The 22482-nt window shown below is 39.2% G+C and overlaps 1 protein-coding gene across 3 annotated transcripts; it reads left to right on the forward strand.

Moving 5' to 3' along the window:
* Window positions 1–3: 3 nt before the first annotated feature.
* On the forward strand, window positions 4–21233 carry CNOT7 (CCR4-NOT transcription complex subunit 7). Of its 3 annotated transcripts, none has more exons than XM_075752093.1 (7): window positions 4–129; window positions 1230–1436; window positions 1746–1939; window positions 5026–5187; window positions 11730–11874; window positions 16646–16756; window positions 19538–21233. In XM_075752093.1, the coding sequence occupies exons 2-7, from the start codon at window positions 1320–1322 to the stop codon at window positions 19664–19666; spliced, it is 858 nt and encodes a 285-aa protein (XP_075608208.1). In that variant the 5' UTR covers window positions 4–129; window positions 1230–1319; the 3' UTR covers window positions 19667–21233. The 3 variants fall into 3 exon arrangements, with proteins under 3 accessions (XP_075608208.1, XP_075608206.1, XP_075608207.1); XM_075752091.1 differs by having other exon boundaries at window positions 126–300; XM_075752092.1 differs by lacking the exon at window positions 4–129 and adding an exon at window positions 151–304.
* Window positions 21234–22482: the final 1249 nt, after the last annotated feature.

Consider the following 22482-nt stretch of genomic DNA (forward strand, 5'->3'; position numbering starts at 1 on the left):
CGCGCGGCCGTGACCCGAGCCGTGGCGGGGTGGAGGGAGGAGTGGCGCGCGCCCGGACGGGGGCAGGGAGGGGTGGGATGAAGGAAGGGCGATGCGGCCGCTGATTGGCGCTCCCGCCGTCGGTCAGAGGTGAGGGGGGAAAGGCCGCGGCGCGCGGCGATGATGTAATGGCTTTGTGCGGTGGGGCGTCGGGGGTAGCGTTTTCTACGTCTCGCGCGGCGACTGGTGGCTCTGGGGCGTCGGGGGCCGCCGCGGGACCTCGCCAGACCCGCCGCGGCCCGGCCCGGCCCGCCCGAGAGCGTGAGTAAGTGAGCGAGGGGCGGGGGCGCGGCAGCGGCGGCCGCGGGGAGCCGGGCAGGGGGAGGCAGCCGGGAGCGGTCCGGTACCCCCTCCCTTCGGTCTAGCCGTGCCCCGCTCGGGCCCGAGGCAGCCCCGCGGAGGCCGTGCGGCCTTACCGGCAGCCGCGACGGCCCGCTGGGGGTGGGTGGTGTTTTTGCGGGCCGTGCGGCTGTCGCCGGAGGCGGGCTCGGCAGCGGAGCCTCTTCCTGCGCTGGGGCGGGGCGGGCAGGTAAGCCGGGGCGGCCCCTTCCTAACTGCACCCCATCGAGGGGTGCTGCCCGCCGCGCTGAGCGGGCTCTGCGGCTCCTCGGGGTGCTCGTAAGACCGCGTACGCGTGAGGAGGTGCCCGGAAGCCCAGCCGGGGCGGGAGTCCGCCTCTGTCGGACCGTGTTTCGGTCCCCTCGCCGCGCCCTCCGGTTTCGCGCGGCCCGTACGAGCCGGAAGAGCTGCCCCTGCCCAGGGAGGCCGCCGGCCCGGGCGGCTGGCTGTCGTCCGCGGTGCCCCCGAGTTTGGCGTAACGCTGGTAGTCACTTTGCCGCTTCGTTTCGCGTTGCACGCAGCCGTGGGGTCCACGGGAACGCGCGCTTCTCGCCTGTGGGCAGCGGCGCTCGTGGGCTCAGGCGTCTCGTTCGTCCGTTGAACTAGCGCGCCTCGCGGGTTTGCCCGGCTTTGCGCAAGAAATAAAGTTACTGACAAAACCGCAGGGTTTTCGTTTCAGATAGCCAGCTGAACTCGCATGGCTGACATGCACAGGGTTTTGGTGTCTGTGTTGTGTTGCTTCTGTGAAATTCTCAAGAGTAAAGCTCGATCTTCGTGTTTAAGTGTTTTCCAGATAAATGAAAAATTAAAAAAAATTTGGACTTTAATACTTTGCTTTCTTTGTCTCTTAGGTTAAAAAAATAAATAATTAAAGTCCTCTTTATGAAACTGATCCTCGGTCAAGTGTAACTTTTGATGTATGATCTCTAAAGCCCCCCACTATGCCAGCAGCTACAGTAGACCATAGCCAAAGAATCTGTGAAGTTTGGGCTTGTAACTTGGATGAAGAGATGAAGAAAATTCGTCAAGTTATACGGAAGTATAACTATGTAGCTATGGTAAGTGGGCACCTGATGTTTATCTAGCAAATTACCCCAAAAACCACGACGACTTAATTTGATGTTAGTAAATTAAAGCTGTAAACTTGTTCATCCATTTTCATTGGAAGAGTAATGGATTCTTAATGTTGAGCTAGTGCTGTACAAACGTTAGGATCCGAGTCTATTATCTTATTAAAAGCTAGTATTGCACACAGTATTCTTCAGCTATGAAACTGTTAGATGCTTGAAATACCTTTTTATTAAAAATAAGCAATGTAATTTTTTTTCTGGATGTCTTTTATTGAAGTTTTAATTCTGTTCTTACAGGATACAGAATTTCCAGGAGTAGTTGCAAGGCCTATTGGAGAATTCAGAAGCAACGCAGACTATCAGTACCAATTATTACGCTGCAATGTAGACTTGCTAAAAATAATTCAACTAGGACTGACGTTTATGAATGAGCAAGGAGAATACCCTCCAGGAACTTCAACTTGGCAATTTAATTTTAAATTTAATTTAACGTAAGTATTAAATGTCTGTACTATTGAATGTATGTTTCTGACTTACTGAAAATGTATTATAGGTTGTGAAAGCTGTGACAGCTCTTTTTATGTATGTGATTGGAATACTGTTGACACTTTGTGAGGAAAACACTTGTCATCCAAAAATGTGATTTCTTCTCTCACTTCTGTGCAGTCTGTTTTTCTGTTGGTAATTTGGCCAAAAATACTAAGCAACTTCAACAAAAGTCTTTAAAAGATGCATTTAAACTTAGTGCAAGAGTTAGCACTGCATTTTCATATATAGCATTTCAAAGTGCTTCTACCTAAACTTAGTTTAACTCTTACTAGTTGTTACAGAAGTCTCATGCTGTTTCTTGGCATGTTTTTTAATGGAAAATACAAACTTGAAGGAAAAAAAATGTAAAGTTACCTAAATGACTAAAAAATAAGTATGACAAATGTTATCAGCAAGTTCTAAAGCAAGTGTGCTCTGTCCTCTTTAAAATAATGTTATTCTTGTTAAAAGACTCACCAGTTCTAAATAATATTCTAGGTAAAATACTGGCAACTTTAATACTGCAGAAGCTTTTCTTGTTTTCAAAGCAACTTATTCTATTAAGCTACTGTATTTTAATTTCATAATAGGTTGAAAGAGATTATTGATTCTACAGCAAAACTCCTGTGGAGTTTTTTGGTTTGGATTATCTTGTGTGAAGTGTTGGTTAAAAAAACACCCTGATTTTTGTTATCTGTCAGAATCATATTGTGAACTTTGAGAATGTGATTTTTATCAGTGATAAGCCTTCAACTGTGAACCTAACCTGAACCAGTGGGATGAGACACGTATGTGGAATTCTAATTATACCTTTAGCAGGTAGTCAAGAAAGTTACTAGTATCTTGAATTTTTTCCTGAAGTAAGCATAATTGGTCTGATAAGTTTTCATATGGCCTGAGTTGAGTATCACTGCAAACACTTCTCAAATGTAAATGTGTTTGTTGAAAGCTTGGAGTTTTTTGGCAGTTGTGTTACAAGCTGATCACTGGAAAGCTTGATCCACATGAGCTAAAACTGCAGTCTACAAAGGTTTAGAGAACAGAGCTTTTTTTCTGCAGATAAAAAGACTTGTTTTCAAAGTACTTAGGGTTCTTAAAAAGAAAAAACTGCTGCTCTCTTGATCTTTCTGATTTTCTAAACAAGCACTGCCATGGCTTGTCACAAATCAGTTTGGTCTGAGGAATGACATGCTCTTTTCGGTTTTGTTTGAAGCACCTCTTGAAAGAAAAGGAAGTGCAGATTTGATATTTTGGTACCTCCAAACTTACCTGGCCATTTAAATGCTGGATGGAAGTTATCCATTGTCTTACTAGAGGAATATACTAATCCTGCTAAGTATGGGAGGAGGAGGGAGTTAATAACTTCCAAACTGTGATCTGGGTGGAAGATCCCAGTTTGGATCTGTGTGTTATGGTTTATTCATTTTCTGAGCTTCGAAGGTCTACTTAATGTCAAGTAACTGAAAACAAAGGTAGTTTTTGGTTTGTTTGTGCCAGATGCTCCATAGGTAAGACAGCTTAGTAAGGCAAGATCTAGGTAGTCACTTAACTAACTTGTTATTAGTGTGCGTGGGGAATATGCAAAAAGGTAAGCTACACAAGTGCCGCATGAAACGCGAATATTTTTTTTTACAGGGGTGGAGAAATTACTTATTTTTGTCTGTTTATAAACTTCCTTTTGGGAAGTGGCACTGTGCCAAGAGTTCTGCTCCTAAAGCAAAATAGACTGTTCCTAGAAAGTAATTTTTTTTGTTTGTGGTTTCAGTCAGGTCTTGTTACAGCGTGCTTTTAAAGAGCATAAATATTTCTCTAAACTAATTATCCACCTGGTTAGTGCAGAGCAACAAACTGGAATTAAAACTTATTTTTGTGAAAGACATGTTTGTTTTGGATGGGTTCTTTAATGTGTTATGGAAATGGACAGGTGTTGGGGAGCTGATGCCTTAAAGCTAGAGAACTAATGAGCAGCTGTGTGGGAGGGAGGAAAAAAAGATACAACACATCTTGAAAATGCATCTCTATGTTCTGATGAATGACAACTTGCTATTAGGAATAAGGAATATAAGTATGTGACTGAATTTAATAGTCAAGTTTGATAGATTGGTTGTCTTGTCTCATGTTTTTGTGGGTTTTTTATTAAAATTGAAAACTATGCACTGAAGAGTGGTGTGGACATTAATATGAGTACCATCTTCTAAGTAGAGCCACATTTGCATTTTTCAGTTAACTATTCTATGTCTTTGGTATGATGATATAGATTAAACTTTAGAGGAAAAAAACCCCCAAAACTCCATTTCATCACAAAATACTTAAGAGTTTACAAAAATGTTAGTGGTAAAGGGAAAAAATAGAGGGATAAGACGAGATTAAACAAGGCATAGAGGAAACTTTTTCCTTCCTGTTGAGTTTTAAATCCAAAACACAGCTATTACAGAAAAGTTGAAGTTATTCATTTAGAAGGAAAACATTAGGCTACCTGAATTTTAAGGATTGACTAGATGGAGCAAGTACTCAATTTTCAGTTGTAGTGAGTAGGAAGTGTTGATGAGCATGCATCTAAACATTTATGTAAGCTTAAATCACAAGAAATGTGTGGAAAATATTACCTACAGAACTAACAGCAGTACTGGGATCTGGAGTCTCCTGTTCTTAGCTCTACAGTGTAGCAGATGTGAGTGCTTCAACTATTATATTCGATTTGTCACAGTTTAAGTAATGGATCTTGTTTGGAAAATATCTTTATTCATACATTCACTTTTCTCTATAGATTAGCAACAGGGGAGTTCTAGGTAATCAGAAAAGGAGCAGGAACTAGATTTTTATGAAGGAGGCAAGAATGGAGGTGCTGGGAATGATGAAATGCTGGTGAAGATTAACAAAAGCTATGAAAAATGGTTGGTTTTGTAGCTAACACAGAACAAAGTCAGTTTGCTCCTGCTCTATGCTAGTGAAGTCTGTGGAGTGAATAGCAAACAATAAATGTTACCAGGCTTATAATTACTGAAGCTTGTAGATTTTGAAAATTTGCTTTTCTTCTCTCTGTTTTTAGAGAAGATATGTATGCCCAAGACTCCATTGAACTGTTGACGACATCAGGTATCCAGTTTAAAAAGCATGAGGAAGAAGGAATTGAGACGCAGTACTTTGCAGAACTGCTTATGACATCAGGAGTTGTACTGTGTGAAGGAGTCAAGTGGCTTTCGTTTCATAGGTAAATTCTGCATGTTAAGTATTTGAGGTGTTAGATTTTGAGTATTGAATTCTAGAGCTTGGATTTCATGTCTTCTGTTTTAAGTAGTATACATCTGGTAGCGTATATAGCACATATCTTGGTTGGTAAGACTTACAAAACTGTTTCTGCTGTAATACTTACAGCACTGTTCTGTAATAGAATAGAGTGTACAAGGTGGTACTGGTGTGTTATTTTTATAGCTGGTTATGCTGTAACTAGAGAACTGTAAACCAGAAAAACATGGAACCTCTAAGCCAGCAGGTGGCATTGTATCTTTTAATATCACACGTGCAAGTAATAATAGTAACAGTGAGAAAAGCAAACTATTCATAAGTGATTCTTGAGCAAATATTGCCTCATGGGAGAGACCGCAGAATTATCAGTGAAGAGTTTTATAAAGCACTTTCAAATTTGTTTTAAATCTCCTGGTAATCTGGGCATCTGAAAATTACTCAGCTTGGAAGGAAAGCCCTGATAAGCCTTAATTCTAGCTGCAGCAATGAATGTAACTTACTATATTTTCCATCACAGGAACCCTTTTTCGAAGTCGTAATAGAAATGCAAATGCTAAATCTCTGTGAATGTGTCAAGATATGAAAGATCTTCCAGTGTTAATAAGATTTGCCACTTAAAACTTACGCAATAGTCATTGTATAGTCAACTACATGCCAGAGATAATTTGCACTTTTTGCAGGCAACAGTGGCTTTAAAGGCTTATTGCTATGTAATGCCCTCAAGTTGACATCTTAAATGCTGGCTGCTAAGCGAGTCAACAAAGATGGAGCAAGGGTTTTAGCTGAGACTGGTAGTTTATTTACAGCCTTACTCTTGTTTATCACACATGCCACATTGGTGGCTGGTAATATGTAAATGATGAAAATAGAAAAAAGACAAATTCTTCATCCTTAAGTATTAAATCTTGGAGGGGAGGTTAGAGGAGAGAAAGTCACTTCAGATCAGAGAAGTATTTAAGTTACTAACCAACTGAAAAATAAGGATTGCTTCAGTAAGGAATGTTAAACAATAGTAGCAGGGTGCATATAACAAGCAAAGTGTTTTTTCTGTTTTCCATAGTGGAAACAAACAAACAAACCACTGAATAAAAAAGTATAAGAGGCTTTTTCTTCCTAGGTGCTTTGAAGGGCATGTTATATACATTTTGACACATAGCAAAGCCATGGTGCTCTGCATGTAATTTGCAGTAGCTTTATACTAAGATTTACTAAGTTCAAAAGATTTCTATAAACAATGAGCAAAAGAGTAATTTTGTATGGGGCTGCTAAAAACTGAGATCTAGTTGTCTGAAATAGCTAAACAATACAGTCTTCAGAGAGGCTGTAGGCATTCTGTGTATGCCAAACAACTGCTGCCAGCCACTGTAAGAAATATACCTAGGTGGGTTTTCTTTTATTCAGCCTATTGTGGAATTCATCACTTTGACTTGCTTTGTAGAAAGCAAGTATTAGACTGACTTCCTAAACAGAAAGCGGGGGAAGTGGTGTGGGGAGGGGGGTGGGGGTCTGGAAAAAAGAAAGTAGGACTTTTTTTTTTTTTAATAAAAAATAAAAAAAGATCTTCCTTGAGTATACTTGTCGCCTAATCTGCCTACAACATCTTCCACTCACATCTGTCTCAACTCACAACATGACTCCAGAATAATGTTACTCTTGTTGACTTGCTGCTAAGGTGGTACCTTGGGGAAAAACACTGGAATAAGAATGCTGTGAACTGTGTCAAAATACTGCAAATGCTGAACTAGTGAATTAAGTTTCTTTCAGCTTAAACCCATTATGGGTTCTTACGTGCATATACGATCTCCACTTGACTACAGTAAAATAACTTGGATAGTTCAGGAGAAGAGGAGGGGAGGTGTGCTATGCGTGTAACGAGGACACCAACACATACTGCTGTGTAGAAGCAGCTACAGCTACAAAATGTTGTTTTTCCAATATCGCCTATTAACTTCAAGGGCCCAGTGTGAGCTATCCTAGCAAAAGAATACGTGAGCCATTTCTACACTAGGGATTCTTTTTAAAGCATAGTTCTATTGATGGTCTGTGATTTCTGACTGATATGCTGGTCAAAGTGTAGTGCAAACTGTGTACAGTCATGCCATTTTACTAGTGCAGCTTATGAAGGGTTTTTGGAACAGCTCTATTAAAGTCCAGTTTCATCTGTGCTAAAATGAGTTTCTGTTGTGGACTTCTCTGAAAATGTTTCTAGAAATCTTCTTAAGACAGCTATTCCAGCAAATGTTTGTCAAACACAGATTATGCACAAGTCTGCTTGAAGTCAGAGAGTGTTTAAAGGCTTTTGTGCTTGATAGAGCATGCTGATATTATAGAGCATAAAATCCCGGAGTAGTGGCTGAAGTTCTGAGGAAGCTAAGATTGTACGAAGCTATGAAATGAGCATAGGTAACATAAAATGTGCCACAAAAAATAGTAAACAGTTGTTTCTAAATAATCTTAGGTTGATTGTGATTACATTCTATCAGTGGAAATTTAAACAACAGGACAGCTCAGCTGGAAATTTGTTTCATGTAGGCTCTCCATGCAGTAGTTCTTTGACTACTGAAAAAGCTGTGCTTGATAGTTGCTGGCTGTGCTATTGCACCCTGTTTCCTCAAAATGCTTTAATTACTACTAACTCCTGAAATTTATGAGTCTCTTAGAAAGTGGGCAGAAGAGAATTACTCCTTTCTCAGAGTGTGAGATTATATTTTGGGTTTGTTTCATTTCTGTGTCTTTGATTTCCTGGAACTTTTACATAGGTTTTTTTCCTAAGCTCTCAGCTTCTAAAATAGTTTTCTTTGCGTGCTTTTTATCTCTGCGTTTGACGTAGCTGCTTTGGCATCCTGACCTAATGGCAAATCTGTGTGGACCTGCAGTTCTGCCTGGCATGAGCGAAGAAACATTTGCCTTGTCCCTGATTCTTGTATACCACGACTCTATCAGATCTTTCGTGTGTGTGTTAAAATGTATTTGGGTTGAGGAGAGGGGAAGCCCTGAGTTTCTGATTCCTGTCACAGTTGAGAGCTGCATATGCTTGGCAGTCTAGCAAGTTCTAAAACAAAACAGCTCAAACAATGTTTTTGTGGACGTTCAGCTGGCTGATCTGCTGAAGCTTTGGGTGTCCACCTGCATGCAACCTCCTCAATCTACCTTCGGAGGCTCTGTGCAAACATGCCTCTTAACCCAGATGTTTTTGGGAAGCTGGAAAGTTCCCAGCTATTGTATTTCAATAATCATTTGTGTCTAACTGATTTTAGTAAAATTTAATCTGTTGGCTCATTTATATTAGCCGGTTATAAAACGAAGTGAAGCTTTCTCAGCCCTGTCTGTCGGTGCTTGAGTCTGTCGGTGCTTGAGTAGAGTTCATTGTTAATTGGCTATCTGAATTCTTTCTGGATAGTCAGAGAAAGAAATACAGACATGTTTGATCTTTTCCATGGTCTTATTGCTTACAGCTGCCCATGTTCAGTGAAAAAAAAGGAGGAGGAGAAAAAAAGTTTGTAAGAGTTGCTGTATAGCTCCAGGTGTTGTGGCTAGCTGCACTTAGTAACTTTAGGTGATTATATTAGAAATGGTGAAAGCTTTTTAAGGAAAGGAAGCCTGTGTGCTTTAGGGTATAAACCAACTGCTAATTGCCTGTTAAAGGATTAGAAGAAAACTTCTTTAATGAGTGGGTAATTACATAATTGCTCACTGTGGACTTTCTTACCCTTCTGTTAGCCTTCAGCAGTGGCCACTCAAAAATTTTTGAACTAGATATATCTTAGTCTTGAATTCGAGTGACTTATGTCTGTGTAAGCTTGGATGACTGGAGCATGTTACCTCCGAAAAGTATGCTAAAAAGATTATGTAAATGTCTTGATACTGCATTGTGATTAGTAAAGTGTGATGATTGTTACGAGCACAATGGGACTTGTTACGAGCAGCTGGAACTTAAGGGATGCAAGACATCATTTGGTTGAGCTGACTAAAACTAACCCGTGCTTAGGATCCAAGAGCAGGTATCTGACTGGATGCTGTCATGCAATGGAAGGCTAATCGTGCCTGTTAAATCTACTGTTCAGGTATCTTACTCCCTTTTTCTACATGAAGATCCTAGAATGAAAGAATCTTCTACAATCTCTGAGGGGGAAAAAATTATATATATATAAAATTCTTCATTGACATTGCAGATTTATGATAGCCTGTTCCCTCTCAATACGAATAGTAAATGAATCTTGACTTTTCTTACAGTATTTCCTTCTTAATAGAAATTGGAAGTGTTCGAGAGTGCCTGTTTTCTAGTAATTCAGTCATGTACGTAATTTTATTTTTTTGAAGAGGGAGTTTAAAACTTTATTTTCTTGGAAGAAGAGGGGCACAAATACTGTTTTCTCTACTTTTGAAGTTTTAATACAGCTGTTACATGTGAGCCACAAGGATGACAGATGTCAAGAATTCAGTGAGTTAATAAATAAGCTCTCTAATCTCTAGAGGAGTAAGTCTTCTTAATCCTGAACAGTCTTTTTTGCATCTTTCTGAACAGCCTTTTTTGCTCATGTGGCTTTTTTATTTTGTTTTTCTGTGGAGGGCTTTATGCTGGATACAGGCTTTTCCACCATTATCCTCCCCCTCCCCCCCCCCGGGTGATGCAGTAAAATTAAGCTTCCAAGCTACTGTTTAGCTAAGTATACTATGTAAGGCCCGGCTGAAATCCTTCTTTATCTTCAGCTCCTTTGCTCCCTGGCCAGTGGGCACTGCTGTGGAGATTGGAGTGCTGCCAGCACGGCTTGAAAGCACCAGATGCAATGCAGGATACATTCAACATGAAATTCCTGTTTAGAGCACTGGAAAACCCCCTGGGAGAGCTGCAATAGTCCATACCTTTTGTATATCTTGTATTAATGGACTTTTTAGCAGGCAGTCCGTTCACTCCCAGTATGTTCAAGATTTTCTGCCCCATGTCTAGAAAATCATAAGATAAAAGATGATGTAGGGAACCCTGTTGTATACAAAAGGTACAAGAAGCAATCCTCTTTACGTTGAATATGCAAGCTAAAGCCTTGAGCTGCATCGGAAGTCACCGGTCTTTGTGGGTGATAAATATCTGCAGGATTAGTAGTACAGTGCTCTTAACTGATTTGTCTTCTGTATTGCTCACCTAGTAGTTAAATATCTTCAGGCAAGATTTGGACCATGTTGCAAATTTCTTGGTTTTGAGTATGATCCTTGTATAACCAAGAAAAAACACAGAGTCTTAAACTGGGAATTTGGAGTCTATGGTGGCCACCTGTTCACTTGAATTGTCTCTCAGCTATATGCTAAGGTTCCTTAAGCAGCAAAACTGATGCAGCTGTCAGTAGAGGCAGCTCTGCTGTGTGTTCTTGTCTTCTCTGTTAGTACAGGCACTTTTAAAATTGCATGTCAATAAAATCTAGGAACTGATTTGGTTCAATACAAACCTAATAACAAGATAATGTATCAGTCCCCCATCTAGCTCAGTGCATATGTGCATGAGCATTCCTGCAAGTACAAGGAATCAGAAGGGATCAGATTCATTATGAGATCTTGAATAATCTGGCTTGTAATCTCTGCCTTCCTAGGGAAAAGGATAACTAGTCATCACTGCTTTTTGTTGTGATGTTCAGTCCTGCTTAATACCTGACATCTGTCTTTCCTATGCTTTAAACCCTGTTTCCTCTCATAACCCTTTGTAAAAGTATGTTTTCCCCTTTTACTGCCACACCTCATTCCTATGTCCTTTTTCTTCAGTCAAGCTACTGAGGAGGAAGTCTTCCCAAATGCTTCTCTCCACTACACACCCACACACTATATATGTATATATATACACACACACAAAACCCCTCAGTTTCTTCTACCAAATCTGAGAAGGTTCTTCTGCTGCTCAGTTATCTTACTGCCTCCTGCTGACTTCTATGTACACAAAAAATTTTCGGACTTACTCTATCCCTGCCTCCAAAAGGAGTAATTGTCTACAAAATATTAAATTTTTCAGTTGTGTAACTGTGCGCTGATTGAGTTGGGAAAATTGAAAGACAGTCTGCTCTTTTTCATTGCTGAGGGTGAAACTTGCTTCCAGGCATGAGCATGTGTTGGCTCTGGAAACTCACAAATCGTTTGGATTTCAAGAATTGTAGAAGTCTATCTCATTGAGTTTATAGTGAGAAACTCCAGTCTTTGTGAAAGGAACCAGCTAGGAGTCTTTCTGGTTTAAGTTCTTGTTGTCAGATAAAGGCCCAGCAGCACTACCTTGTTTCAGGATTTGGAGAAGTTCTTCTAGGCAGATCTTTTTTTGCTTCTTCACTTGGTCTCACTGAGACTGAATTAAAATGTTTTCCCTGGAAGCTGCAGTGGGGCCATTTACACTGAGGCTTAGTCTTTTGTAAGAGTCAGTCTTAATTGCATTGACATTAAGCAAAATGTCCTGTGTAATAAAGTCTTGATGTTGGAAGTGAGAAGGATGCTTTAAAGTTATTTGCTTATATTGCTTTTGTTATTAATTTACAGTGGATATGACTTTGGCTATCTAATCAAAATCCTGACAAACTCTAACCTACCTGAAGAAGAGCTGGACTTCTTTGAGATACTGCGATTGTTTTTCCCTGTCATCTATGATGTAAAATATCTCATGAAGAGTTGCAAAAATCTGAAGGTAAGTAATCTGTTAGTGGCTCAGAACAAATTTTGGTTTTGGAGGGAGAGTACTTTCTGCTAAAAAATACTTATTTTGTGTATTTTCTGATTTTGCTTTGATAATATGTATTAAACAGCCTGTTGTCTCAAAATTTATATATTTGATATTAAAGGCTATCAGTAGAGCCAGGCAGGAGTATGCATTGATTTTTATAACTGCTTACTAGTTAAAAATAGCATGTTGATACTGTATTTATAGTGCCCAGTCTTTGTTGACAGATGATAAACCCATGTTTGGAATTGATCCTTCACTTCCTGAGCCATAAGAATTGATGGGTTTCATATACTCTTATTTCCTCACTGTGCAGTCCACTAAAGGACTGCAGTCGTCTTGGCAAAGGTAATTGCAACGATGATGCTGTGGAAGTGTCTTGGGAAGAGGAATGGAGCGAAGAATGTTTCAGATGGCCCCATAAGGAAAGATAAACAACAGCATATATTCAGGGACAACATGTGACTTCTAGAAAAAAATGCGGTACTAGAAACTAATCCCTCATGTCAGGCCAGCGGGGTTACTAATTGGCTTACTCTATCAGGCATAAAATTTGGATACTTTATTGGACTGGAGAATGAATGGAAACTGGAACTAAGTATGTGAAGGGGAAGACAGCAAGTGAAAGAAAGATGCTACAGGGACTGTTAACAGCTTTACTTGCCAAAGAACTCTTAAGAGTCGGGACTGCTGCTGGAATGAGGTTCATCGCTCATCTGAGGCAATTAATGACTTGCTGCTTTTATGGAAAGTAACTCGATTCTCTAGGCTTTCTTAATCAAAACCGGCAGGAAGGAAAGAATGCTGACTGTAGTACGACCGCATCCTAACTAAGGAATGGCTTGCCACTTCGTCGTGCTCAACTAGCCATCTGCGTGGAGGTTATAGTCCTCTGTTTATTTCTGAGATAAACTAATAGTGTGTCACTTTTAAGTAGTAGCCGACTTGTGTGGGAAGTAAGGTGTGTAAATCCTTTTGTTAATCAAATTAACGTTGAAAATGGAGACCTTCCTTCCAGTCAGTATGGAAAATATGCCTACCTGTGTTCATCTAGAGTTGTTACTGGTATAATCATCCGGGCAAATAGCTGAGTATTAGAGAACGTCTTAGAAACAGTTTTTCTCCACTGAGGCCAGAACTAAAAATGAAATGTTCATAAACTTCAGGAGTCTTAAAGGAGGGGCAAGGGGAACAAAAAAAACCCAAACCCTCACTTTCTCAGTCATAGTGAAGCAAAGTAAAGCAACTGGTATCTTAGTGGTGGCGACACACTTATCAAGAACAGAACGTATAATTCAACTTTAGTGACGTAGGAAAGGTGACAGAATGATCTTCTGTGTCACCATTCCAGAGGTGACATTCTCAGTGGGTTTGGGGACGAGGGGATTGTATTTTCTGTCATTTTGTTAAGACCTAGTTGTATGTAACCTCCATTGTTTAGAGATATAAATGTTTTTTGGAAGACAAGAAAAACCTTCATAGTTCTTATTTCAGCAAACATTAAGAACAAGGGTGACTTTATTTTTTCCAAGTTGTAGGTCAGCTTTCCTGCAATAAATCTGATTCCTGTCACCTAACCTGCAGACTGGTAATGACAGGAGGGGAAGGGATGCGTACTACCCTGCCTCTCCAAATTTACTGGTAATGAAGTGATGGTGGAATTGTACTGTACTGAGAGCAGCTGTCTGAAACAAGTTGCTAAACATTCAGTGTTGTGACTCTAAAAATGCATGTGCTGTCTCCTAATGTCTGTCACTTTCAATCTCTATTAAATTGCAGTGAATTGAACTGCTGTGCAATTGTCCTTATTGACTTGTCTGTTTTTCATATGAAAGTCACTGAATTGCTGTAGGTCCCCCGCTCCCTGCCCCCCACAAACTCAAAAAAGAATTTTTGGCACCGAGAAATACACTTTGGAATTGGGAAGCTGTTTGCTTTTTTTTGTGGAATTAAGTAGTCTGTGAATTTACAGTCTTACTCTAACTCAAATGGACATGAGTGTACTTTACTGGCACGCAGATTGGGAGTTAATGAGATACCAATGTAGTATAGGTTAAACTCTTGCTTGTTTTCTAAAATTTTTTCTATGTAGACAATTGCAGACTTTTTTATAGTAACGGCAACTCTTCAAGTAATGTAGATTTATAGACCTTTTTGGAAACTTGCTTTTAATATGAGGGGTTATACAGAACAATGAACTCTGGTACCAGTGCTGTGAAACTTGAGAGTTTGAACTGGCTTTGCTGTTGACTGTGGTTGTGTGATTATGTAAATCATTCTTTGGCCTCTGTTTTGAAAGACCAGTGGTGTGAAAATTTGGAAGGAATTTGTCCTCCTCCTTCAAGAGAAGAGTGTTCTTATCTGGAGTGCAACAGTCTTACCTGAAAGAGAATCTATTAATTTTCAGAGACAGCCAGGTTTTATTCTATAATTATTGCAGTTATAGACCAAGAAGTTCCACACAAGTGGTGATATATTTACAAATCGATATATACCATTAAAAGTGCTGTTTTCAAAGCATTCTTCTGTAGGCTGCAGTTACTGTAGATTTTTAATTACGAAGTCTGCATTCCAGAACTTGCAACTGCTGTGTAAATATTACTGATTTTTATTCCTGAGTGTTTTTTCTTCAAAGTTATTCAAAGCTAGAGTAGGTAGTCTTACAGCTAACAGAACCTGATGATGAGGCACTGCTAATTCGCAGCTTGAGGAAGTAGAGGGTTTAGGAACGGAAAATGGTGCCTTGAGAGGCTGTGGGCTGAGCTGCTGTTGCTAGCTCTAACAGCTTATTACTGGAGTTAGCGGAGAGCATACTTGTGTCTGAGATGCACTTTCTTCCCCTGCCCGCAAACCCTCAGCGTGGTTTTGAGAATGTAAATTATTTAACTGAGCATATTTGCAGTGTTCAAATGTTGTATCCAAGCCCATAAAGAAAACAAGCTAGCTTCAGTGCTTAACTGTATAATATATAGACTCACTCTTACCTTAAACTTCTGTAAGCTATATTCCTGTTGCTCGAGGTAGAATAAAACTAGCCATACCGGTACTAGGTTTTCATGTTGGTTTGTAGGTATTACTTGGAAATATTATTACTGAAGCTTCCATCTTTTTAAACAAAACAAAAACCTGGACCCAAACCTGTTGCCTTAAGATTCACAGGAATTTTCCTAATGTTTGATCTGATTTTCAGGTCAGACTTTATTGCTCTGTGAGTTTTAACTTTGACTGTTATGCTTTGGCCTCTTACTGCTTTCCTTCCTGTACTTGAGACAAGTTAAGAGTGCGAAGAAAGGTGAACTCAGATTCTAGGCAATCTTTCTTTAAAAGCATTGCCTCTGTGCAACATTTTTGCCTTGCAAAGCTTATGGCAGCACTAAGGATTTTGTCTTTGGTGTTTTGATCTTACTAGACCTTGAGGAATGTGCATGTGCTTTAGTCTATTTCCAGTAGCTTTACGGCTTAATAATTTTTAAAAAAATTGATGTATAAAATTATGTGCTTACAGTGTAGCTTACAGCATTAAAAGATTGCCGTTACAGTATAACATGTCTATCCTTCAGCTGATCTGTGTTCTCTATGTAAAACCAAACTGACTTTTGGTGAGTTTTTCTTCCACACGTAGTGATTATTACCGTTTTTGAGGGGGGCACTAAAAAGAGGTATATTTAGTCACTCTGCCACTGAAGGGATAGTCTTTCACATAAACTTATTGGGAAGAAAATTTGTTTCAAAAGTGGAGAACTTTTGCCTTTAAGAGCAGATAGATTTGCAGCTTTGGTGTGATGTCTACAGCTTCACAATCAGTTCTTTTAAACCTTCTATCAACATTCAAAGCAGACAATTACTGTTTTAAATTGTTCCCATTTTGTCTGCGAGATGTTTATATACTTTTTTTAAGAAGTAGGTTTCATTATGCAAGTGACTATTAAATGTACAACTCTAGCCGAAAAGCTGGCTATACTATAGGATTTTAGTATCTTAGAAAGCTAGTTGCAAGATGATAGATTTATTTTTTTGCCTGTTTTTTCCCTATTCTCTTATGGCAGCTAATGAAACAAACTTTAAAGAGGGGTAAAATGTCTTGTAGAGGTGGAGTGGGCACTTTCTTCCTTTTTTGACTTTACCACCTGGTTTCTAAATGCCTGCTGTATAACATTTTCCTGGACTCCCTGTAGTGTTCTAGATACTTAAGGATACTGTCAGTTTTTGTGAAGGGAAGTGGAAAAACCCTCAAGTTAATTGTTGAAAGGTAAGTGGAAAGAAAAAGGTCTGTTTCAAAGGAAGTCTAGATACTTTAATACACAGAGGCATATGGGCATCTCATAAGCACTTGAATTCTTGTTTGTAGAACAATGTTTTTACCTTTTAAACTTTCATTCAAATAGAAGTAGTACAGGAACACCTGGTTTTGTTCTTCAGCATTGGCAGTTCTTTCAACATCTTGAAGGAATTGTTTTGTTAAGTAATGACATCTGGTGACTGGAGAAGCTGGAACATGAAGGAGTAGTAGTTTTGATGGTCACAGATACTGACATGGAGTTATAATGCTGCAATTAATACTGAAAGTTTGATTCTCCAGGGGTGTATTTATCTAGTATAATGACTCTTTCAGGTACTGTGCAAACGTTAAAATATACCTGGGGTTGTATGACTTGTGTAACAGACTTTCCCAAATACAGTTGTTCAGTTTTCTGATTTAATTTTTTTCAGCAGTTAACAAAAATGTTTTCTCTTTCAGGGTGGATTACAAGAAGTGGCTGAGCAGTTAGAGCTGGAAAGGATAGGACCACAACATCAGGCAGGATCTGATTCTTTACTCACAGGAATGGCCTTTTTCAAAATGAGAGAAGTAGGTGGATGTATTGGTTTTATCTCCATGATAGTAATGTGCTGTTGATAGTCAGATGGAATTGCTGGTTCTGATAAGTCTGCCATATTTTAAGGAGGTCTTTGAAGGGCTTCAGGGGTTACTCCTTTCTTGACAAAAATAAGACCGCCTGTGTTTTTCCCAGAGTAAGTGTGAACCAGTGTGATTGCCTGCCTGGCTGCTGTCAGTAAGTATTGCTTCCTGTTTCCAGCCTGTGCCTGGCCTTTGGATTTTTTGTGGGTTTTTTTTCCTTCCCTGTTTTGCAGGGTACCTTTTTTAGGTGGCTGCTGCAGTGAGTTGCTGCTGGAGCCGAGCTCCTTTCTGGGTGACAGTACTCAAGCCAATTTTTTCTGGAGCTTCTGCTCAGTGTAATACCCAGCTGGCATGCAGTGCTGCTTGTGACAGGACTGGGGAGGAAGAGTGTCTGGACTAGACACTAGCTAAACTTGCAGGCTACACATGTACTAAATAATGACGTTCAGGCTCCTGTGGAGAATGTCCATACATTTGTTCCATTGAGTAAAGCGCAGATTAACTCAGGTTCTAAAAGATTATAAATTGGTCAGTTAATTCAAGGTTTGCAGGAAGGGAAACCAGGTCTTACAAACTTCACGTATCCTTGCTGCTTGTCTGCGTAAAATAGGAAGATACTAGGATGTTTTGCAGTTGCAGAACAAACAAATGTTGAAGGGGCCACTTCTGGAACACAGTTGCACTGGTCAAATGCCAGTGCATCTGAACACGGCATTCTGCCAGCAATTCAGTTTCATTTACCATGCCAAAATGGATGGCAATACCAAACTTCATCTTTTAATAAGGTTTAGTATGGTATGCTGAGGTGTCTACCTTCTGTAATCCAGCCTTTTGTGTGAAGGAGAAAATGACTGTGAGTTTCTGACAAATACTGGTGAGACAGCAGGTGAAAAATAAATGCTGGTAGTTAATGTTATGATATGCTCATCATAACACTCTGTTCAGCCTCTGTTGGAACTGTTGCAGATGTCAAGCAGGTCATGGGCTACAGATGCAGTAGAAAGGATTGTTTTTCTGGTATGATCCAAGCCCAGTGCTGCTAACTGCCATCTGGTCCATATTGTTAATCTTTCACTCTTGGATTTGAAACAAAGCAACCCAAAGCAAATAAAAAGAATGAGGAAGTATATGATAATCATGCCTAAGATACTGCCTTTCAAGTTAGTTTTCTAGAGGAAAAGGTTCAAACCCACGATTGTTTCTCTAATGAGATGCAGTTTGTGTTACATGGCAAATTAGCTTCTTGAATTTGTTTACCAAAAGCTCTTACTGGGAGAAGTAGAAATCTTTGAGGATTTTTAGTGCAAAGCATTTGTGTAATTAAGCCAACAAAGATGGATTGATTATGATTTTTTTTTTCAGTATTTTCAGAGATTCCTTGCAAATACAGCATTTCTAAATAAGGATACAGTAGTCAGCAGAGAGAAATATATTTCATGTAGATTTTTAAAGCCTCTTCAGTAGAGTTCATTGTTTAACAACGTATTTCTAAGTGAATATTTACAATGCTTTTAGAGGCACAAAATTAATAAATGTGTTACTACTGTGTTACTAATTGTAAAGGAGTTACAACTTGCTGGGATTTTGAATCCCAGCTAAAAAAGTTAATGATCTTTTTCTTCCCATCAGAAATACTTAAATACTGATACTACAACAGTAGAGCTGTTGTTTAGGGGTTTTCTTATCTATTTATTTCCTTGAGTTGCTGGGGGCTTTAAAACTTTTAATTGAGGTCTTCAATTCCTGCAGTACAGAGCTTTCCATCCAGACTGTGCTGCAAAGAGCAAAGATGAAAGGGAGAAGTTTTCGGCCTGTGTGGTACATGCAGTCCTCTGCATTTACATTGTGTGTTTTGTCCACCCTGCTTCTGCATGCTTCTGGCTGCCTTAGATTTATGATGATAATGATGACTCAAAACGTCAACCACTAGGACGTCCAAGGTTGCTGTGAAGTTTTTAGGGTGAAGAATTTTTGTGTATGTGTGTCATCTTTTTTTTTTTTGGATGGGGTAATTTGTGGTTTTGCTTAAAAACCTAAGTCTGAAAGGTAGACTATCAGAATATCATGGGGTTTCACCTGTCTTCCACTGAAAGGTTCTGTTTGTAATTAAGACTTGTGTAAATGCAGTCTTAGTACAAAATTTAACCTTGCTGTTCCTTTTTAAAGCTCTGTGAGGAGCTAGTTGGAAATGCATCTTTCCGCATTTCTCTAAACTCCATAAGGGTTTTGTGCTCAACATTCTCCCCACCCCCAAACCCCTATAATGTAAATCAGGATATACCTCCATTTCAAGACAGAGTATGATGAAAACCCCCACAGTGAGGAGCAGATAACATATACAGGCACCAGTGACAGATGTTAAGCATATGCCTGTTGTGAGAAATTCCACAGAAATCAGTTGGAGAAATATCTTTGTTGCACTTGCAGAAAAGTGAGTAATAATGATAATACAAAATTATCAAACCATTGCTTTTGGCCCTCTCATCAGGAAGGGTGCACAGGAAGACCAATTGTATTCCTTGACAGATTTACTGTAAAGAATCATGTCATATAGCACATTTTAATAATGTGTTGAGATAGTGTGTTACTGTGTTAATTATCATCTTTTGCACCTTGGGGTTTGATATCTTATGCTAAAAAGAAAGAAACATTTTAAAAGCCTTTCTATAGTTCTATTTAAACTGAGCCTTTTCTTTGGCAATAATTTGTGTCTCTCTCTTAACTCTTTAGATGTTCTTTGAAGATCACATTGACGATGCCAAATATTGTGGCCACTTATATGGCCTTGGTTCGGGGTCATCTTATGTACAAAATGGCACAGGAAATGCATATGAAGAAGAAGCCAACAAACAGTCATGACATGAAATGAAAGGCCATCTTTTTGACCTCCACATGCTTGTATATAGGTTTTATCTCTGGTTGAACCCCTTGGACAATAAGGCTTTTTTTCCCCCCTTTCTCAGCACACTTTCTTTCTGCCTTTCTATGTACTAAACTTGACTGTTCCTATCACAGATTTTGATCTTAATATTGATATGTAAAATTTTGGCCTCGTAACTAGCCCATTTGTAAAGAAGCATGTATAGGATCAGTGTGGCAGAGAGAAGGGGAAATTGAAATCAAAATGAATAGTCTGGTAAACTTACCTGTATTGATCTTCTAGTTTTTTGTCTCTTTCCCCTCCCTTCTCCAAATTAACTGGCATTGATTGTAACTAACTTCCCCATTCATGTCTGTTCCTTCCAGTATGCAGGCGTTTTAGCTATTCAAGATTGTGGACCATCAAATTTGCACTTTAGAGAGCGACTCTAACTCAGATCCTCTGTTTATTTGAAGTTTTGTTTTGTTTATCCTTTTGCCCTCAGCTAGAAAGCAATCATTTGCCAAGCTCAGCAGCTTCATGCTGTATTTCCTTGGTATGTCAACCCATAGAACTTGACTTATTTGCTGCATAACCTCTGTTTGTTCAAGCAAACCAAACTACTGAAATCATAGTAACTGCTGTTATTTTACTAGTGTTCAGTCATCTTCAAACGCATCCTGCACATGTCAACTACTGGTTGGCCTGCTGCTTTAAAACCGCTCTGTGATGGGGGAAAGAAGCTTGAAAAAACAGCTTTACACCCTTCAGGAAAAGAACAGCTGTGACTTTAGTATTTTTTGCCATTAAGCTGAGAGTTGAATGATATTGGAATAGTAGGAGTTTTGTAATGGCACACTTCCCTTGATTAAGTTCCTAGCTTTTATTCTAGTAATGTACACCTCAAATATTTTTTATGAAGTCATATTTATTATGTACTTGATGATTTTTTGAAAGTCAGTTTAGTTGAAGATAAAACCCAAAGATCTGAAAAAAATACTATTTAATCAAATTATTGAATTAGAAGGACAATTAAATCGTGCTTTTTTGTAGTTGCTACAAAGACAGATGTTACAGATATTTGTTGTAAGACAACAAAATATAAATAACTTATAGCTAATAAAGTTACCTGAGGAGTGTAATGCTAGTTTATTTTTGAGTATATCTTAGCAATATATTTTAGATATATTGTTTTAAAGGACCCTAAAGTACATTCTTAACTCTGCATAGCATGTGTACAGAGCAGTTGTGCAGGAAGGATTTTTGGTATTGAATAGCTAAATACTGGCCTGAAATGACGGAATGTGTGACAATGTGTGCCTGTGTGCGCGCGCGCATATGTGTGTGCGTTTTCGACATGGAAATCAAAGTAGAAAAATCTCCAAATGTTTGCCAAATTATTCTGTTTTACCTTGTAGCTAAAAAATCAAACACCTTTTTTTCATTGAGTTACGATGATGTAACTGGGTGGTCCTTTTTAAACAACAAATAATTTGCATAACAGAGGGTATTTGTTTTTAAAGGTTTTGTAAATAAAGGCCGAAGAAATGTTTTCTTACATAACAACAGACTGGTGGTTTTGTTGCAAAACTTTTCCTGGAACGCATGTGTTTAGCCAGTTCATTTCTGTATTTGTATTGTTTAGGCATGATAGTTCTCTTCCACGTGCTTATAAAATGATCTAATTCACTGCTCCCTGACTGATTCCACTTTCAGAGCAGAATTCTGTTCATGTGTTCCCAATCACTTCATTCCTACTGACCTGTGTTGCAAGAGTGGTGATTGCAGTTTACCACTGAGGCATCCAAATCCCATGAGTAATTTATTTTAATACCATTATGCATTAGATGATGGTGACTCGTTTTAACTTTGGTTGTCTTTGGCTTTAATAAGGTAGGGATTATCTAACAGGAAACCAGGATGGATTCTTACTGTGGCATCAACCTGTGTCTTTTTGCACTTGAACTGTAGGCTTATGTGGAAAATTTGCATATACATGGAATGAAGAACCCCTGAGGTTTGATGCATTTGCTTTAAAGTTTAGCAGCTTTGCCTAAAGCATACCGATACAGCTATCCATGACTAACTTTTGAAGAAGATGACTCTTCGAAGAACTTTGATGGTTTTTTGTTTTGAAGTAACTTTTTAGTTGTGGATCAGAGGCAGTTTTTAGAGGTTTCTAAATGTGTGCCTACAGTAAAAGTTGTAGTTCAGATTGGGATGCGTTTTTGAAGCAACTGCTGAGTATCCAACATACTGTGCTATGCTTTGCTTCCCGTCATGAACCTGTCAGAGCTTGCGCTCCTTTTGGAAGAAGCTAAACGCAAAGATGCGTGATAGGTGTGTGTCTTATGTCCCAGCTTCTAATGAGCACGCAGTCTGCAGGACAAGGCTGAGTTTCCTGAAGGCCTAGCCTAAAATTCTCATGGGGCATTTGACTTTAAGCATTTCTACTCTTTAGTTTTCTTTCTGTAAGAAAAGCTTTTCTTAAAGCCACCGATCAGCATGAAACTAAGATTGTGCTTTATTCTGTGTGAGAACTCTTAGTCTGATCAATGTGACCTGAGAGTTGATTACAGCTGGGGAGACATCTGTGCATCATTCAGTTTCCACGGCAAAATTAGATTTAGTTTCCATTAAAGAGTGGTTTAAATGGTGACTTGTAGAGATTATGAAAAAAAGTAATTTCTTCTTATGTGTAGGACTGTTACTTGTAAACTACAGAGCTTGAAATCTGAATCTGTTTCCAAAGTGGACAGCTTTAATTGCTTTTGCAAAACTAAATGTGCAGGCACAGTTCCAGCTGTCTAGACAT

This window comes from Balearica regulorum, chromosome 4 (genome assembly GCF_011004875.1).
Source record: "Balearica regulorum gibbericeps isolate bBalReg1 chromosome 4, bBalReg1.pri, whole genome shotgun sequence".
NCBI classification, from domain to species: Eukaryota; Metazoa; Chordata; class Aves; order Gruiformes; family Gruidae; genus Balearica; species Balearica regulorum.

Excerpts from the sequence above, each read along its gene's own strand:
- CNOT7 (XM_075752093.1), top strand. The coding sequence starts at position 1,320 with ATGCCAGCAGCTACAGTAGACCATAGCCAAAGAATCTGTGAAGTTTGG. Across the intron at positions 5,188-11,729 it reads AAGTGGCTTTCGTTTCATAG|TGGATATGACTTTGGCTATC; the intron begins GTAAATTCTGCA and ends ATTAATTTACAG. Across the intron at positions 16,757-19,537 it reads CCTTTTTCAAAATGAGAGAA|ATGTTCTTTGAAGATCACAT; the intron begins GTAGGTGGATGT and ends TTAACTCTTTAG.